Source organism: Myotis nattereri, assembly GCF_964212035.1.
Source record: "Myotis nattereri genome assembly, chromosome: 13".
Taxonomy (NCBI): domain Eukaryota; kingdom Metazoa; phylum Chordata; class Mammalia; order Chiroptera; family Vespertilionidae; genus Myotis; species Myotis nattereri.
The window spans coordinates 43,468,867-43,487,914 of record NC_138088.1 but is presented as its reverse complement, the minus strand read 5'-3'; the positions used below and the strand labels follow the sequence as shown (position 1 = coordinate 43,487,914).

At 55.7% G+C, this 19,048-nt stretch overlaps 1 protein-coding gene across 1 annotated transcript; it reads left to right on the top strand.

The window, feature by feature from the left end:
* Nucleotides 1-15,602: 15,602 nt before the first annotated feature.
* Nucleotides 15,603-17,166, top strand: LBX1 (ladybird homeobox 1; the record flags this gene model as incomplete). Its single annotated transcript, XM_081104594.1, has 2 exons — nucleotides 15,603-15,927; nucleotides 16,643-17,166. The coding sequence occupies 2 exons, from the start codon at nucleotides 15,603-15,605 to the stop codon at nucleotides 17,164-17,166; spliced, it is 849 nt and encodes a 282-aa protein (XP_080960720.1).
* Between the last annotated feature and the right edge of the window lie 1,882 nt (nucleotides 17,167-19,048).

Genomic DNA, 19,048 nt, shown 5'->3' with positions numbered 1-19,048 from the left:
TGGAACGTCCAACTTTCTGCTGCGCATCTCTAAATGGATGTCCCAGAGTGCCTCAAGCCCATTATAATCACAATCATATCTCCATCCCCTCCGCAAGGAGCCCTGCCTTCAGACTTCCGCCATTGTTTCCAACAATCAAGCTGAACACCTAGGAGTCACTGGGACTCCACGCCCCCTCTTCATTATCCCCCCAAATCCATTCAACCACCAGGACCAGCCAATTCTCCATGTCTCTTGCCCACATTCCTTTGTGTTCTATCCTCTCTGCCCCCACCTGGTTCTGGCTTGACTTACCTGGACTATGGCAATATCCTCACCCAGAACCTTCCTGCCTCTCATCCTGCCCCTCTCACGCTAATCCTAGCAGAGCAACAGCCCATAGACCCCCTAAAGCTGGGACAGCATATACTTTATTATCCAAGCCAGGATGTTATTGAGAGTGAAAGGGGCTCTGTAAAGTAATAATAATAATACATTTTAATAATAATTACAATGGGACTTCCCTGGGCATATGTTCACCCTACCTAAAGCACATGTGTGACCATATCCCTTTCTTGCCCAAAGACCTTCCGTGACTGCCATTAAATTAAGTTCCAACTCAGACTAGCATTCAAGTCCTACCTTTCCAGCTTCTGACTCATGCACCTCACTCGCGTAATAAACAGAACTACTCATTGGCCTTCAAACATGATTCATGCTACCTTAGTTCCATGCCTGTGTTCATGCTCTATCTTTCTCCAGGAAATTCTTGTCTCCAGCTCTGCTCCTCAAATCCTATTCTTATTTCAAGGCCAAAACCACAAACTACCTCCATGAAGTCTCCCCTCATTCTTTTCTTGCCCTTCTTTTGTAGCACTTTGCATCTCTTCCTAAATATGATATTATGTCTACACTTGGCTCTATGAAAAGTGCTGATCAGTGGCTGCACTCAGCCCCACTCCTAGTCAGCTCTTTGGCTGGGCAGCTGCTTACAATGTGGCCTGGCATTAAAAGATGAGCTGGGCCAACTGATGTCCTCTCCTGGGAATTTGAACTATGAAATACAAAGAGACTAGAGCAGTTAGCAGAGGTGATATAGAGACTCAGAGAGGCCGGCTGGTCAAATGCAAGTCACGGTTATGAGAAATTATGAGGAAACCCAGGAAGCTCTACGTGCTGCATGGGGATCAGAAGCAGTTACGAGCTGGGGCTCTGGAGGCCAACCTGAGTGAGAATCCTGACTCCTCCACTTCCTGGTTGAACCTAGGGCAGGATACCTAACCTCCTCCAGTCTCAGTGTTATCATATGGGAAATGGGGGTAACGTTATCAGCTAACTCACAGCGTTCTTAGCAGGATTAACTGAGATAAGCATGGACACCAGTATGTCTGGCATTTAGTAAGTGCTCAGAAGTTGTTAGCAATCATGCCGCCTCCTCCTCCTCCTATAATTATTATTAATTGTATTAATATTAATGAGAGAAACACACAAAGAAAAGAGAAACCCCGTGGGCTGCCTTTCCACCTTACTATGGGAAAGAAATTGGTCCCCAGAGCTGCCTCAGTCCCTGCCTGCTTTCTGGGCCCAGTTCCTGTGCTGAACCATGTGCTATAATACAAACGGCCCTCATGTGCACTTGTGTGTGCGTGCGTGTGTGTGTGTGATATAGAGAGAGACTCAGAGAGTCTCTCAGAGTGAACCTCTGTTTCTTGCAAACTGAATGATCCCTGACCAGATTCTTATCTTCCTCTTGGGTTTGGACTTGAGCTCTCCACAGTCCTGCATAATGCTTCTGTCTACACCTCATATCCTGCCTGGGCCTTGAACACAGCTGATGCTCAATGCTTGATGAATGAATGAATGAATGAATGAATGATATTCTAAGCTTCTTTAAGGGACCTATGGAAAAGCCATTTTTAGGGGACTCAGAAATCCATGGGGTACATAGTTGTGAGAGAATTAGCCTCCTGATTCATGTCTTTGTCCTCAAAGCAGGAAAGGAGGAAGGCCAGGACTAGGATCACGCTGGAGAACTGATGCTACAGGCTCCCCTCCCTGAGTTCTGGCCTCGCCCACATGCTGCCAGGCCTTGCCTCTTTTTTCCCTTACTCCCTCTGACCTCAGGATGATGGGCATTAGGGTCACAGGGGAGGCCACTGAGGGAAGAGAGCTGCTGGGTCAGATTGCCAGCCTGCTAAAATGGGCCCAGGCATCACCTCCCAGGCCTGCCTCCCCCACGCCTGCCTATCCAGTCTCACCCCTTCCACTCCTTCATTCCAATCCAAAACGTCAGCCATTCTCACACCGTTTCAGACCCTTACCTTTACCGTGCTGTCTTCCTATGTCTTTGTACACGCTGTTCCTCCCCTCAGCTGCCCTTCTTCACCTCCAGTGAAAACTCTTACTGGTCTCTAACATCCAGCTCAGAGCCAACCCCTGCTAGAATCTTCCTGGGACTCCCAGGCAGGGTTAAATGCTCTCACTCTGTGCTTCCACAGTCCCTATGGAGGTTTTTATGAACCCTGGCTCAACACTCCAATTACCCGTGTATTTGTCTATCTTTCCCTGAAGGGGTCCCAGGAACAGGAAGTATATCCTACTCGTCATTGTGGCCCCAGCACTTAGCAAAGGACTTGGCACATACAGTGGGGCCTTGACTTACGAGTGTCCCGACTAACGAGTTTTTCAAGATACGAGCTGTCTCTTGGCCGATTTTTTGCTTTGAGTTGCGAGCTAAAATTCGGGTTACAAGCCAGCTTCAGATACCCCACCGCTAGTTGGCACTGCAAACGTCAAAGTGAACGCCACAACATCAGCCCAGCATCACGTGTCTCACTCGTTCACTTCTTGATTTGACATACGAGTAATTTGAGTTACGAGCTCCGTCACGGAACGAATTAAACTCATAAGTCAAGGCCCCACTGTAGTAGGCTTTTACTAAGTGTCTGTTGACTGACTATATGAATGTATAAATTAATTAATTCATTCATTCATTCATAGTTTCTCCCAGCTTTGAGGCCCCTGCATCCTGCTGTTTTCTCTTCATCTCTGGCTGTCTTAGGCATTTTTAAAAGCCGTCTGCAGTCCCGTGACTATTTATCCCAAAGGCACCACTATTCGCCCCCAGTCCTGAGCAACATCTGCTGTCCACCATGCAGGACACTGCCCGGTTATGGATTTTGAAGCCAGAAATTTAGGGCTTAGGTACTGAGCAGGGACCACAGGAGAAAGGACAAAATGGAGTGGGTTAGGGACTTAAATGTCTTCATTGGCCATTTGGGCCCTCGTGGGTGTTTCCAGGCTCTCTCTCCCATACAGGCCTCTGATTATGTTGCTGGGCATGCCTGCCACTTGCCTGCCCTCTTACCTCCTTGGGCCCAGAGCTGAGCGGCTGGCGGAGGCAGTGCTGGGCCAGCCCAAGCAGACAGCCTTGCGCGATTGCTGGCTCCAGGCCTCCCAGCCCAGCTTGTAGCTCCCCCCAGAGTGGCGGGATTGATTGGCTGCAGCCAGAATGGGCACCAGTCTCCCTGGCTTGGACAGAAACGGGGCCATCTGTTACACCTCTAGTTAAAAGTACATAAAGTTGAGCATTTGTGCGCCGACAATACCACCCCTGACACCCTCCACGCGGCACAGCGCTCCGGCTCCTTGGCAGGCTTGCGCTCTGCGACAGGCCGGCACAGCAACGCCCACACGCTGGCTGGGTTGGCACCACCACACGCACCAGGGCTCCACCCCCCTGTGGCCTAGCCCAGCTGGGTCCAGCCTGGAAGCTTAGATCCCACCTGTGTTAAAGGGTAGAGGAGTGGATGTGGGAAAGGATAGATATTGGTGGGCAACTCCTGTCCTAGCTCAGGGTGCCTAGGGTGCAGATGATGCCAGATTTCAGGTTCTGATCTGGGGGCACCTAGGACAGCTGACAGTGCTAGTCCTGGGAGGCAGGCTTCAGGTGGGCCACGCTGGCTCCGTGATCACGCCAGGCTTCGGGTCTCCTGGGCTACGCCAACCGGAAGAGTCCATCTTGTTATCAAATAAGCTCATGCACCTTGAGTTTGGAGCCCTCATGGTAACATCTTATACCAACCAAAAGGAAATTTTGGACAGGCTGGGTTCTGGCCTTTGGTCTTTGGCACTGTGTTCTAGCTGCTAGTTTCTGGGCTCTAGGATGTGGAACCTGATTTCTAAACCCAAATTTCTGGTGTCTGGCTCAGGCCTGGACATTCAAGGCAATTCACAAATGTCTTTTCCTACGTATCTTCCTCTGGCAGTCTAGCCAAGCCAGCCTACCTGTCTCCCAAAACTGTTGTGAGCAGTCTTGCCTCTGCCCCCTTGCTCTTGCAAAGACCTTTCACTCCAACCTGGATACTCTATTTCTTCTCTCCAGCCTCTCAATCCTTCCATCCTTGAAGGCCTAGTTCTAGTCCCAGCTCTTCAAGGCAGACTTCTCTGGCTACAGGGCTCCTCCCTGCTCTGATCTCTCAGAGGTCTCCTCCACTACCTGAATGGTTCCTCTTGAGTATGTCCAGTAAGAAACTTGAGCTCCTGCACAAGTGGAAACTGAGCTGGCCCTTGTCTCACCCATGGGCTAGAATAGGGCTGAGAGCACATGTGGGAGGAGACTCTATAAGTGTCAGCCCGAACTCAGCTCAGCTGTGTGGGCAGGGAGACCATGCTCAGAGGTGATGCTGGCTTTTCTGAAGGCCACCCTAATGGCTCTGCTGGTCACAGCCTGGAAAGAAGATGGTCAAGTAGACAGACAGCCTTTGATTACTCATGTGTTTGTTTAATACATGTTTATTAAGTGTGTGCTATGTGCTCAGTCCTGTGTGGGCCATGGAAGAGGAGAGGAATAAAAAAAAAAATGAAATTAGATACAGTCCCTGCCCTCAAAGAACTTACCCATAAGTAAAGGCCATGAGATGAATCCAAATAATAACTGTAGTTATAACCATCCAAAATCAACAAAAGTGCCCTTTGTCTCATGCAACAATAGACTCTCAGAGCTGGAAAGGATCCAGAAAGCCAGAGACTAATATCCTATCCTTGGCCAAAACATGTTTGTATACATTACAAGACATCATGTGGGTAAAGCTCTTACTTGGCACAAAGTAGGTGATAGTAAAATGAGGAAGATGATAATGGCAATAAGACTGATTATGAGCCTTCTCAGCAGGCTCTAAGTACACTGCACCTGTTGGGGGGAGCTCACTCCCACAGAGACAGCGCCTTCCATTGTTTACATTCTACCCTTCAGAAAGCCATCCACAAGGATAAGCTGAAACCACCTGCTTGACTCCACCCCTGGGATCACACAGCAAAGCTGGGTCTAGGGCTCGTGAGCCACATGTGGCTCTTTGGCCCCTTGAGTGTGGCTCTTCCTAACCCTTAGGAGTACCCTAATTAAGTTAATAACAATGTACCTACCTATATAGTTTAAGTTTAAAAAATTTGGCTCTCAAAAGAAATTTCAATCGTTGTACTGTTGATATTTGGCTCTGTTGACTAATGAGTTTGCCGACCACTGGTCTAGGATGAGGCAAGTGAAATAGATACCTAAGCAAACAATGAAGGGGTTATACATAACACTGAGAGCAAGTATTTTTTTAAACTGTGTGTCCTAGGCACCTCCCTTCCCTCACCCTAGTCCCAGTCCTGCCACCCAGTGACTCTGTACCTTCCTCCCCAAGCCAGCCCCAGGTAGGAGCTGTCAGATTTTTCAAGTACCTTTAGCCTCCAAAGAAGCTCATACCAGCAGCCTACAGGTTGTGGGATGGTCTGGTACAGTGCCCAAGGATGGAGCGTGAGGGCAGATGAGGACTGAGAATTATGGTAGGATGTTAGTCCTAACTAGGGGAACTTACCTGGCCACTCCAATCCTTTCCTGGACAACACCTCCTTCTGGGGGGAGGGGGGAGGGAGTTGCCTGCCACTCTCCCCAAAGCACTGGTGGTGCAAGGGCCTATGTAAGGCTGGTATGTCCAAATCAGGGCCCTAAAAGAACCCAGGCAGTACGCTTTTCTAAAGGACATTGGGCAGTGGGCCTGGATATGAACAAGTCATGTGACTCCTTCTCATGGGCATTCCCCAGATAGGGGAGTGTGTGTGTGTGTGTGTGTGTGTGTGTGTGTGTGTTCGCACGCGCAGAAAGTGTGTAGAAAGCAGAAGGCGATGCTTATAGGCCATGAGAAATCATGGAGGATGGGCATTGGGGTGGTTGTTGAGGGGGAAGGTGAAGAGCTTGGGGGTCTATGTTGCCTGGGTCCCCTTTTGTGGCCTCCTTGTTTCTGGCCCTCATGGACCCCAACCCGACAAATGTTTGCTTTTTTCTTTCCTGTTTGTAAAGCCCTGCCCACCCCCACTTCCAAGAGCCCCGAGAGGAAAATGGCAATAGAATTCTTCCCACGCACGTTTGCAGGCACAAGCCGAGGCCCACAGCCGGTTAGAAGCGCAGAGCGGGGCGGGGCGAGGGGGACTTGAACTCGGATCTTCAGGGCCCCTCCTCCAGGCCGGTGCCCGAGGGTCCATGAGAGACCGCTGACCGCTGGGTTGCGAAGCGCTTGGGACCGCGGAGTGGGCGGGGGCGTGCGGCCAGGGCCTGCGCTTCCCCGGGCCGCCAGCAGCAGGCGCTGTGGCGGAGGCGCCCTCAGTACGCGAGCATTAACTTAAGAAGAGCTCACACTAATATCCCTGGCTGTGTGGAAACAGCGTTTTATTAAATGCTTCACACAGATTTGGTATAATAAAGATGAATATATTATATCCTTTGCCTCCCCCAGAGTGAGACAATAATAAGAGAGGAAAAAAACAATAAAGTGAAACATAAATACAATGTAATGGGACTTGTGTCGAGGGACGCGTGGCCTGTCGGGGCTGCCACGGGGCGACTTTGCGGCGGGAGCTCGGGGCCCGGTCGCCCAAGAGCCGGACTCCAGCCCTTGCCGGCCGGGCCAGGGGTTCCCAGGCCCCAGTTTCCAGCCTTCCCAACTCGGAGTCTCCCTCCCCCAGTCCCACCTCTGCAGCTAGGAAGACTAACTCAGAGGCACTGCTGGAGAGGATAAAAGAGGCGGGGTCGGCTGGCCATCCCTCCACCCTGGGTAGAGCCATGCGCATCCTCCCCGCGGGTGCAGGGCTGCGCGGGACGTGGGGCCCACCAGCAGGCAGACTCATGAGCGGATAGAGACACTCGAAGGAGGAAAAATCTGAGAGCGATGGCTTCTACGTTGGAAAAAGTTGCCTTCCCCGTCTGCCCCCACCCCCACCCCCACCCCACCCCCGTGTCTCCCATAACCAGCCAGAAGTCCCTCGTTTGGGTCTTATTTCCAACCTTCTCTGGGAACCGCCAAAATCGCTTACCTGAAAATGAGAATTCCAAAGCTTTCCCCGCGCGGACAAAGGGGAACCCTAGGAGGGTCGGCCTCACCCTCCCCGCTCAGGTCGCAGCGGCAGCGGCCAGGGCTCCGGTCCGGGGGAGACTGCGTGGCTCTAACTCAACGATACCTACCAGCTGACCTGGTTCGAGCCCCACCTGTGGCGCTGACCAGCGCAATGCTACTTAACCTCCGGTTCCTCTTCGGTCAATGAGCGGTTGTCCGGATTGGAGAGAAGGTCTCTAACGCCTGGCACCCCATCAGCTGTAAAAAAATAAAAATAAAAAACAGCTACCAGCTGCTTCCCCAAATATTCGTTAAAATAAATAGCCACTTCAGACCTACAATTCCTGCGAACCTCACCTCCTCCTTAGGCCCCAAAGCAGGCAACCCCTTGACCCAAACGAATGGGAAGGCTGAGTCTCCCATCACCCTCCCTCAATCTTCCCACTTTTACCCCCGTCAAGGCTCAGGGAGATTAGGAGACTTACCCACCATCACACAGCCCGTCGGTGGCGCCATCTGAGGTCCACGTGCCTTCACAGCCCCTCGCCGGCCTCTGCGGAGACGCTGAGCCGCCCGATGCGAAAGCCCAGCGCCATGCGGCCTCCCCGGGCCGCGGTCCCGGTCCCGCACTTCCCGAACGGAGGAAAACGAATGAGAAAGAATGCGTACAGGCGGAGGGATGAGAAAGAGATTGAGGGGGCGGCAGCCAAGGGGGAGATTCTTGGGGGTGGGGGGGGGGGGAAGGCGGCGCGGGGCTTCTGGTCGCGCTGCCTGGGACGCCCCTGAAGACTGGGGTCCTGTCCGCGCCGCCCGCCCGGTAGGCCAGCGGGGCCACTGCGAGGGTCTCCGCTGAGGGTCCCCACCTGGGGGCGGGGGGGCTGCGTGGAGAAAGGGTCAGGCTGCTAACGAAAGGGCTGGCGCGACCTCGTGGAGTGAAGGGACTTTGGGAGGAACTGGGGGAACACGCGGCGGGAGATGTGAGAAGGGAGCAGTGTGATTCAAGGTCAGGAGCCCAGGCACAAGCGGGGGGTGGAACGGCCACCGGGAGCTGGTTCCGCTCAAACGAAATCAGGCTGAGGGCGCAGCGCATTCCGCCCGTCTTCCAGGCCCAGCGTTCTGCGCCAGGCGGCACCAGCTGCTGGCGCCACCAGAACTGGGTCCTCCGGTCCCGGAAAAAGGGGACAACAGAGGCGGAGGGACCTGGGGCCCAGAGTGAGTGGAGGGTCCTGCGGCTTCGCTTCCATCCCGGCCATGACGAAGCAGCCCCGGCATCCGGGCTGCGGGCACAGGCCGGAACCTCCTTCCTCCCTTTGCTGGGAGCGCACTGCGCGTTCTCTGTGCGGCTGGGCACCGGAGCAGTGGTTCCTTGCAAGTCAGCCCACTGCGCTCCTAGTCTAGGCTTGGTCCTGCCGCCGCCTTCTGTCGTGGGTGTCTTGAGAGCAGGCGGCCCTCTGAGCAGTGGGGCCAGAAAGGATCTGGGGCCAGGGAGTCTCTTGGGATGTGGCCCAGGCAGAATCCAGGACAGGAGAGGACAGGGGGTCTTCTATCCGGACTCTCATCCTCTAGGGTGTTAGTGACCCCCGTCCCTCAGTGCCCTGCACTAATGCAGTGAGGCCCCTGCTGAATTATCCACGTGCTGTTCATTATGAGAAGCCTGACTCAGGCCTGACTCCTTGGCCCGCCTAGTGGGGCTGGCAGCTGGCTCCTCAATCTCTTAGCTACTCTGCTCCGTCCCTCCACCTATTGGCCCAGGAGTGGCAGGGCTGAGGGTGCAGCCTCGCCCCAACTCCCCCACCCCTTTGGCTCGAAGCAGCCATCCCAGGAGCCCACCAGCACCCACACCAGGCTGCAGACCTGATGGGAGTTCACAAGGGATCAAAGATTTCACCCCAACCCCAGCAGCTCGCTTCCCAAATGACAGAGGGAGGAAATATAGGGGCTCTCTAGCTCCCCCTCTGGGCTGGCACCTCTAGTCTCCTGCCTGGCTGTCCCCCTTGCCTGGAGAGTGGCCCCCACTTAGGTATCTACCCAAATGCTCCTGGTTTTTCAAGGATCCACTCAAATGCCACCTCCACTGGGACAGAACTAGACTCCTCCCACTTATCTTTATCCTCTTCATGGTTCCCTGGGCTACTGGGGTGGGGTGTCTGTTTCCTGCTACTCTTGCCTACCCATCACCCTCCATCTTCTGTCTGCTCTTCCTCTCTGCTTCTGGGCCCAAAACATGATAGGGGCTCAATCCTGTTTTTTTTCAGAGAGAAGGAGGAAGAGAGGGAGAGGAGAAGAGGGGGAAAGGGAGAAGGAGAGGGGGAGAAGAGAGAGAGAGCAAACTCCATAGCACAGCTGGGTCCAGAACCCAGGACCCTCCCCCCATGGCCAAAAAGCATTTAAAAATGAGGCTCCTGTGCCCGTGTGTGTGTGTGTGTGTGTGTGTGTGTGTGTGTGTGTGTTGGAGCAGCAGGGGTGTCTCACACATCTGCACGCAGCTGGCAAAACAATGCACCTACCCTTCTCTCACACTCCTGGTCCTCTCTCTAGGGCACAGACCCTGCCTGGCTCTCTTTTGTCTCCTATTATTCATTTAGTTTATTCATTCAATAAATTCATGAGGAGACTTTGCTATATGCCAGGCTAGCATAGGACATAGAGAGGAGATTCAGGTCTCTTCCTCCCAAGTTCACAGCCAGGTGGAGAGAGAGGCAGAAGGACAGACAGACAAATATGCACATCCCTGGCAACCTGACGTGACACCGAGGAGGTGTGTGCTAAGGAGCAGAGAGAAACTGAACGGGTCAGGGAAGGCTCCCCCCAATGAGTTGAGCACTAAAAACAGAGCAAGAGGGACCGAGAAGGGAAGTGACAGAACCCTTTCTGCTCCAGATGACAGGAGCAAAGACTTGGGACCAAAAGGGAGGGCTGTTCTGGAGGCTGCAAAGTATGGTCACCTGGGCTTTGAGCACCTCCCTCTCTCCCGGTCTCTATCACTCAGTGATCTGTCTAGGCTCCCCCTCATCCCATCCTCCCCAAACACACTTCTAAAGGGCAATCTCCCTATGCAGAGCTGAAGTGCCTAGAAGGTGACCCTTGTGGTGGGGCCCCCTATCAAATAGGCTCTAAAAGAGTTAGGTTCACACAAAAAGTGGGGAGGGGAAAGAGAAGGAGTGCTCTCCAAGTGAGTGCCCTGGCCATAGACTCTGCCCCCTTTGCTAGAGGAGGTTCTGAAAGCTGGGCCTGGCCAGAGACAGCAAGACAGGTCCAGAAGCAGGCTTGGAGCCTGTCCCAAATTTTGGATCAGCTGGCTCCCTACTCTCCAGGCCTGCGAGGAGGCAACTTCTCTCTTCCTACCCCTTCCCTATTGGCCTTCTTGTGGCCTTAACCTTTTCAAGATCTCCAACCCCTTTTGAGAATCCAATACGTTATGTAGCATTGTCCCTGGAAAATGTACCCACTTGGGCTCACATACATAATTTAACACACAATTTCTGGGATCTGCAGAGCTCCTGAAGCCCATTCAAAGAGCCCTTGGAGACCTCTGGTTAAGAACCCCATGGTTCTGGGATTAAGACTTGAGTCAGAAAAAAAATAGTCTTCAAATCTTAGTGATTCCAAAATAGGCTGTGTGACTTTGGATGGGTTACTTAACTTCTCTGGGCCTCATTTTTCTTACTTGTAAAATCAGGGTAATAACAGAAGCTACCTCACAGGGTTGTAATATATGAAATGAGTAAAAATCTTAGCCTGAAGCCAGGCACACGCAGTAAGGGATTATGGTGTTTATTGTCATGGTTATTGTTGTTGTTACTGCAGATGGCGGCCCAGGGCAGAATATAAAAACCAAGTGGGCAGTCCCGGTTCAGCCAGGGTGGCAGGAGGCCATCTATCGGAGGAGTCTACTTCTATAGCAGAAGAAACACTCTCTGAATTCCACAGGGAGAATCAGAGGAGCAGTTGCTCAGGGGACAGAAATGATCCCAATTGGTGGTCAAGTTAGCTCATGTCAAGTGGTGTCAGAACCTTTTCTTTCGGGCAGCTCTGGCCTGAGGGCCAATGCTGGTGCTTACACAAATAATCTGGAAACAAATGGGGCTACCACAACAACCTGGATTCAAGCCGATGGAGCCTTTGGGGGTTTACTTGGATTATTCTCCTGAGCTAAGGAATAAGTCATTTTGTTTGGGTCTACAGGGTCCCCTTATCCTGGCAATTCATGCGATATGCTTTCCTTCCTCTTTGTCTGGAACATTCACTGGAGTAGGGGGAAAGCAGATATTTGGCAGAATAAACTCTTCCCCTTCCACTGGAGACAGAATAAGGCTGGACCCTGGGGGTACAGGCAGCAAGCACACATTTGGGAGTCCAGGCTCTAGAGACAGGCATTCCCTCTGTGGAGCAAACTCAAGGGACAAGCTACATCCAGCTCCAGAGGAGATGCCACTGGCTCAGCTTACTGGGGGTTGAGGATCCCACAATGTCTTCCCAACCCAGCATGAGGTCCCAGGCAGAAGGCTAGATTTTGGAGAGCAACTGGCAGGGTTCCTCCTTGAGTTACCCTTCCTTCCAATTTTCACAAACTCCAAATATCCTCTGAGTGGGGACAGTCAAGGCCCAAGACTTTCCCCTCCAGAATAAACAACCATTTGTACTTCATTTGCTTGATAAAAACTCATTCAACCAATACACAGAGGGTGCCAGGTGATTGCCTGGCCTGCGCAGGTCTGGGGTATATGGAATTCCCAGATAAAGATCCCTGCCCTCAAGGACCGCCAGGTTTGTCTGGTGGGAGAAGAAGTGAATCTGACCACAAGCTCAAAACATAGCTCCTTGCTCTGCAGGACGGGTGTGGGCTCCCAGGAGTTCAGAAAATTCTAGCCACCCACACATTGGAGTCTCTAGTGGGGCTGGGGGGTGTGGGGTGGAAGGACTGTGGGATATGGAAAAGGTTGGTGGGGCAGTTGGGCTGTTTTTTTAAAATGGCCTGGATGAGGTGATGCAGGCAGGGGACCCTAAACAACAAAATGGGTGGGCAACACCCCCAGGTGCCCCTTGAACTCCTTGCCATGCCAAGCTGGAGCACAGGAGTTGAACAAATCAGGCTAAAAAGACAAAGCCTCGGGATTGAACTGCTATTGCTGGCTAGGAAAGGAAGAAGAGGTGTGGCCATAGTAGGTGAAGGAGGTAATAAAGCAGATGATGGTAGAGTGTCCTGTCCACTTTGACATGATGTGGTTGAAGATGAATGGCCCCAGGAAATAGTGTCCCAGTGGAGAAATTCTATGCCACCACCCCCTCTGCTCCCAAATTACGTTCCTCATCTTCCTGGCAGCCTCATAGTACTTTAAACTTTGCTGGTCCCGAGGGGCTGGGAGATTGGTCCTACAGGCCAATATCAGGTGTGAATGCAGGAACAGATAGGAAGAATGGGGGAGTCTGGGAGGAAGCCCCTTCCAGGATAGGGACCCAAGAGTCCCTGTTCTCTGCTAGCATGCGGGGGGGGGGGGGGGGTCTTGCTTCACACCTGGGACTGGGCTTTGGGGTTATGGCAGGAAAGAGCAGCGGGCCAGAGGCTGAGGCAGGATCCTGGAGCAGGAAGTGAGAGGAGAGGGCGGACGACTCTCAGTCCCTGAGCATCCAAGCCAGCAGTGTCCAGCTCCCTGGCACCCTCGCCACCATCTCTAGACTCTGACCCCATGGTTGCTAGGCCCTCATGGCTCCCAGAACAGCATTGATGCACCAGAGACAGTCTGCCTTGGCGATAGTTCTGTGGCCCTGGGGGAACGGAGAATCCCATTCTCACTCTGCTTCTGAATACCTGTCCTCCCCACAAAATGCTGGACAAAGGTGGGGGAAGAGGGTAAGTAGCTCCTCCCAATGCTCCCAAGCAGGCCAGCGGCAGACACTGGGGTCCCAAACAAGAATCCTTTATCTCTACACTGTCCCCTTTACTCTGGAGACCTGCAAGCCACGTTCCAAACAAATAATTAAAAGGGAGATGAAGCAACCAACCCATCTCTGGTGCACTGACGTCCCTATGCTGGAGACAGGGAGAGAACCTGTACCCAGCCCCACAGCCCAGCTTGGCTCACTCCCTCTCTGGGGCAGGTACAGGGCTAAGAAGTCCAAGAGGTCCTATTTTTCCCATTCCCACCTCTGGACTGGGCCACAGTCCTCTGCACTAGCCTCTCTGGGCCCTTGTCCTGACTAAGCAGGGCTGCCGGATGGCACTGCCTGCCCAGGAGTTTACAAACAAAGCCAGGGAAAGGGCCGAGGCTGTGGGGAAGGGAACAGTTCTTCCTGTCTTGGTCCCAACCCCCTTTACCTCCCCTCCTCTCTCGTGGCGCAGAAATGGAAAATTAGGGTGGTGGGGCCAGCGACCCCACACAAACCAGATGAGCGAAGCAAGAGAGAAAAGAGCACAACCCCCGTGGGGGCCTCAAGAGAATGAAAGACATAGGTAAGGGCTCACACGCCTATATACCCTCAGATTCACATTTGTTTACACAAATATACAGATGGAGAATGACATACAAATATACACATTCAAAAACATAAACACATCCAAATGCCAATGCACACAAATGCTTGCCCGATATACACGGAATGCGGGCCATACGGTTCCGACCGTAGTCTGACCCGAACCCTGGCCTCTCTGCGGGTTCCTAAGAGCGCAGCCCCAGCCGCCGCAGGCCCCCTCTGGGCCCCCGCCCCGCATCCGGAACAGCTGGAGTCGGCCGGGCGGTACACTCTAGCCCGGCGCTGGGCTGGGCGGGGCCGCGGCCCGGCCAGCAGAGCGCAGCAGGGAGGCCCCAGCCGGCCCGTTAGCCCGGCACCCGGCCCGACCGCCGGTCGGACGCCGGTCACCAGGCGGCCTCTAGAGCATCGGCCCGAGGAAAGTGTGCAGGTTTGCCTGAGGAGGTAAGACTGTCCCTTTGGGATCAGGCCGGAGGAGAGGTGCCTCGAGCCACCACCAACTCTCACCCCGCCTCTAGGCTGGGGAAGGTTGAGTCCTCTGACTAGTCCCCTCCCCCAGCCCCTGGGGTTCCCACACCTCTGTGTCCCAGGTCGCCTCAACAGGGCTGCAGAGCCCGTTTAGACCTCCTGATTCCCCAGGTGCGTGGCCCAAGGCCACGGTGAGGGGCCAGAGAGTCTAGGAGTAGAGGCGCTGGGTCCTTGATCGCCGCTCTCCAAAGTCCGCGCTGGGCGCTGGCGGGTCCCACCCAAGCTCCTTGTCTTACCTGGACCGCGTGGCGGCTGCGTACCTCCCAGGCTGGACTCTCGAGGCCCTTCTCCGGCGTCAAATCCCGGGTCGGAGAGCTTGAGACCTCCGGGCCAGCGCTGCCCTCACAGCCAGGCCGGCGGGAGGCGGGTGCGCCGGGAGTGAGGCTCGCAGTTTGGGGTGGGGGCGGCGGCGGCATTTCAGTCGTCTGAGGTTCGGGTGCAATAAAGGCACCGCTAATGTAATTTACAAACAGCTCGGGCCGAGCGCGGCGCAGCGCCCGGACTGACAGGCGCATTAGGCAGGCTAATTCCAGCCGGCTCCTCCTACCCCCGGCCCGCTAATTAATGAGCTTCCCAACTTAGAGCCGCCTGCATTGGACAGACAGAGAGTGAAAGAGAGGGCGAGGGAGAGGGAGAGAAGGAGAGAGACGGGGGGAGCAGAGAGGAGAGAGGGAGGGAGGGAGAGAGAGGGAACAGGAGGAGAGAGGACAGAGAGAAAGAAGAGAGGAGAAAGACAGGGAGAAAGGAGAAAGAGACAGACAGAAGTGCCGCTGCAGATAATTGATTACTCCTCGATCAAGGCTAACTTGTTAGCAATAGTCAATTGCCCCATCTCTCCGCCTCCCCTCGCAGTACAGAATCGGTGCACTCGCCTCGGCTCTTCCAACTGCCGCCTCCAGGACCCGGGGCCAGGAGCCGCCGCGGAGCCACCTGACACCTTTAAATAGCACCGGGGCTGGCGAAACTGGAGCCCCGCGCGGCGCGCCCCGGCTCGGGCCCCGGATTGCTGGAAGCCCCGGCGGCGGCGGCGCCCGCGTCAGCACCCTCCTCCCGGGGCCCCGGGCGGCTCGGCTCGCCTCTGCCACTGCGTTAATCGGCCCCGCGCCTGGCCAGCGCTTGGCCCGCGCCCTGCCCGGCGCGGCCTCCTGCCCACCCGCCGCTGCCGCTTTCCCGCGCCGCCCGGCGCCCGAGCTGCCCGCGGGCTGGGTCCCCGCAGCCCGAGCCGCCCCGGCCGGGCCCCCAAACGAGGCCGAGATGACTTCCAAGGAGGAAGGCAAGGCGGCGCCGGGGGAGGAGCGGCGGCGCAGCCCGCTGGACCACCTGCCGCCACCCGCCAACTCCAACAAGCCGCTGACGCCGTTCAGCATCGAGGACATCCTCAACAAGCCGTCTGTGCGGAGAAGTTACTCGCTGTGCGGGGCGGCGCACCTGCTGGCGGCCGCGGACAAGCACTCGCCGGGCGGCTTGCCCCTGGCGGGCCGCGCGCTGCTCTCACAGACCTCGCCTCTGTGCGCCCTGGAGGAGCTCGCCAGCAAGACCTTTAAGGGGCTGGAGGTCAGCGTCCTGCAGGCAGCCGAAGGTAGGTGTTGACACTGGATTCCCCTGCGCCCAGCATCCAGAGCCCCCGCCTCCTGTGCCCAACGCGCTTCGTGCCCTGTGCCTCTGCCAGCCTCCTCCCGCGCCGGCCGTCTGGGCCCTCCAGCCCAAACCGCCGCCGCTCGGAGTAGAGATGGGAGGGACAGGACCCAAACCCTATTTCCTAGGGACCGCTGGATAGGCCAGAGTGACCGGGAAGGGATGGCGGGAACACCAGGTCTTTCTGTGGTCGGCCTGCTCTGCCTGGCTCCCTCCCGTTCCCAGTTCCCAGTGGCCTGGGCACTCTTAGCCCTGCTCCTGGGATGAGGAATGGAGAGCCTTTTGCTGGGAAGTTTTGAGTGAGGGTAGAGTTGGGGTAATTGGGAAGAGACGCGGAGTACAACATTCATACCAAAGTCAGGACTTCCCCACCCGGCTCCCTCCTGCTCTAGCAACCTTGGGTCTTTCAAACCAACTCTTCGGGGGGCCACGGGAGGGGGGGAGGGAACAAAAACAATGTTTTCCTAGGGACTCCTGTTAGAAGAGAGACTGGGAAAGGGGGTTTGCAATTGCCGAGGCTTCCCACAGCCGGGGAAGCCTGATCAAAACCGAGCAGGGAACAGTGGCAAACCGCAGACCCGATGAGCCTGGGTGGGGTGCCGAGAGTGGGTGGGTTTCCTTCTCGCGTGGCGCAAGCCTACACTGTGGTTTCTTCGCAGGCCGAGACGGAATGACCATCTTTGGGCAACGGCAGACCCCCAAGAAGCGGCGAAAGTCGCGCACGGCCTTCACCAACCACCAGATCTACGAGCTGGAGAAGCGCTTCCTCTACCAGAAGTACCTGTCCCCCGCCGACCGCGACCAAATCGCGCAGCAGCTGGGCCTCACCAACGCTCAGGTCATCACCTGGTTTCAGAATCGGCGCGCCAAGCTCAAGCGGGACCTGGAGGAGATGAAGGCCGACGTGGAGTCCGCCAAGAAACTGGGCCCCAGCGGGCAGATGGACATCGTGGCGCTGGCCGAACTGGAGCAGAACTCGGAGGCTGCGGGCGGCGGCGGCGGCGGCGGCTGTGGCAGGGCCAAGTCGAGGCCTGGCTCTCCCGCACTCCCTCCAGGCGTTCCGCAGGCCCCAGGCGCGGGGCCCCTGCAACTCTCGCCCGCTTCCCCGCTCACGGACCAGCCTGCCAGCAGCCAGGACTGCTCGGAGGACGAGGAAGACGAAGAGATCGACGTGGACGATTGAGCAGAGCCCAGGATCCTCTGCCGCCCAGGGCCCCGGAAGCCCGTAGGCCTGCAGCCTCCCGGACGGCCGGGACCGCGGAGGGGAGCTGGGACCTCCTCTGCAACTCCCGCCGTCTCCCCCGTCCCTGGCCCGGACCGGCTCCCAGCAGCTGCCTCTTCCCTCTCGAAGCAATAAACCCGGCTGGCCGGCGGGCCGGCCGCAGCGCAGGGCCTCCGCCGCCCGGGAGCCCTCGCCGAGCAATTCCGTATGGCTTCTGTATAAATATTTAAACCTATATAGCGGGTTCTCCCACCGCAGCCTGATTTTTTTTTTTTAAATCTCGGAGATATTCATGTTTTCAAAGCTCCCAGGCTGCCGGGTTTGCTGAGAGCGAGGCTGAACGCGGTCTGGAGGAGGGGGCCACCGGGACAGTTTCGATTTTCTCTGCATGTGGCGAATGCACCGGCCCTCTTCCTCCTCGCCTCCCCAGGCCTCTTGCAGTTGACTTCTTTTATTTCCTTCTGCATTTTCCCCGCGTGGGAAGGGGCTGAGGTGGGCAGCCGGGTCGTGACTTGCAAGTTTCAAATTGATCTTTTCTCCCCCACCTCGAGAGAAGTCTGTTTTCTATGCCATTTCTGCCTCCCGATGCCCACTAACGCTATTTTTAAGATTCTTCCCCACCCTCTCTCGGTTTCCTCGGACTGACGGCTGGGGTCCGGGTCTTGGGACAAAATGGAAAATCCAACCAACCAAGCAACCAACGAAAAAAATAACCCAAAGCCCTAGAATTATTTTTTACTCTTTTTAGAATTTTTTTGCATGTGACAGACTGAGAGGAGGCCAACCTATGCCCTCACCCCACCTCCTCCGCAGCTCTGGGTCTGTCTGCAGCCTCCAGCGCCCTGCTCCCAGCTTGCCTTGGCCAGACAAGGGTGACCAGATGAGGGTGGGTCCCACATGCCCCTTCCCTGCTCCTGCCCTGCCTTTTCGTCCCGGACTGTACCCAAGGCCTCTTTCTCCGATAAATAAAGTCTTTGCCATTTTACTAGAAGCGGTGGTGACCGTGTCTAAATGAGTGGGCCCTGTTCAGGGAAGCCGTGGCAGGCTCCGTGTGTTGCTCACTGTCGGCTGCACGCCTTGGAGACATAGAGGAGTTTCTGGCCAGCCCAGCCGCCGGCGTCAGAGTGAGCGGTGAGGGAGAAGTAGTGGGAGGAGGTATTTCTTGCCTGCAAACACCTGGTAGGCTCCAAACGGGGTAGGGATGGGGAGGGGGGGAGAAAGATGAGCAGGCTTCGTCAGGTCCGGGTAAAAAGTGGGGTGTACAATGCAGGGCGCAAATGCTTGCATAAGTTGGGGAGCGCCAAGGACAAGAAATTAATTTGCATGAGGCGAAGGGTGGAGGAGGATTTGCCCTGCGGGTTCGTGCATCCCGCTTGGTACCCAAGGGTATTCTTCCTGCGGCCCCTGGGGCTGGGCTGCGCTTCCGCGTTCGGCAGCTCTAGCTTAGCGGGCCAGGAGGGCGCATGGAGCCTGAGCCACAGAGGGCCTCGCCCTTGCGGGAGGGAGAGAAATGCGGCCGAAGGCACCCAGGGCAGGCTGAATTGCACACCCGGGCACCGGGGTATGTGAGCCCAAGGCTTCAACCTCACCGTCTGAGAGTTGGGGTACATTTCTGGTGACTTTCACAAATTCTGGGCAGAAGTCGGCTGAGGGCAGTGACATCAATCTCCCAAGGACTCGCTGGGGTCCCCCCGCCCCAGGGGGGCTGAGCTGGGGCTGGGCATAGCAGCTTTCACTTTTCCGGAGTGAGCGAGTTCCTCTCGGGGCTTTTGTTGTCCCTGGGCTGGCGAGTGGCCGCTGTCACCAGAGGAGGGTCCCGCCTCCAGGCCGCTCAGCTCCCTTT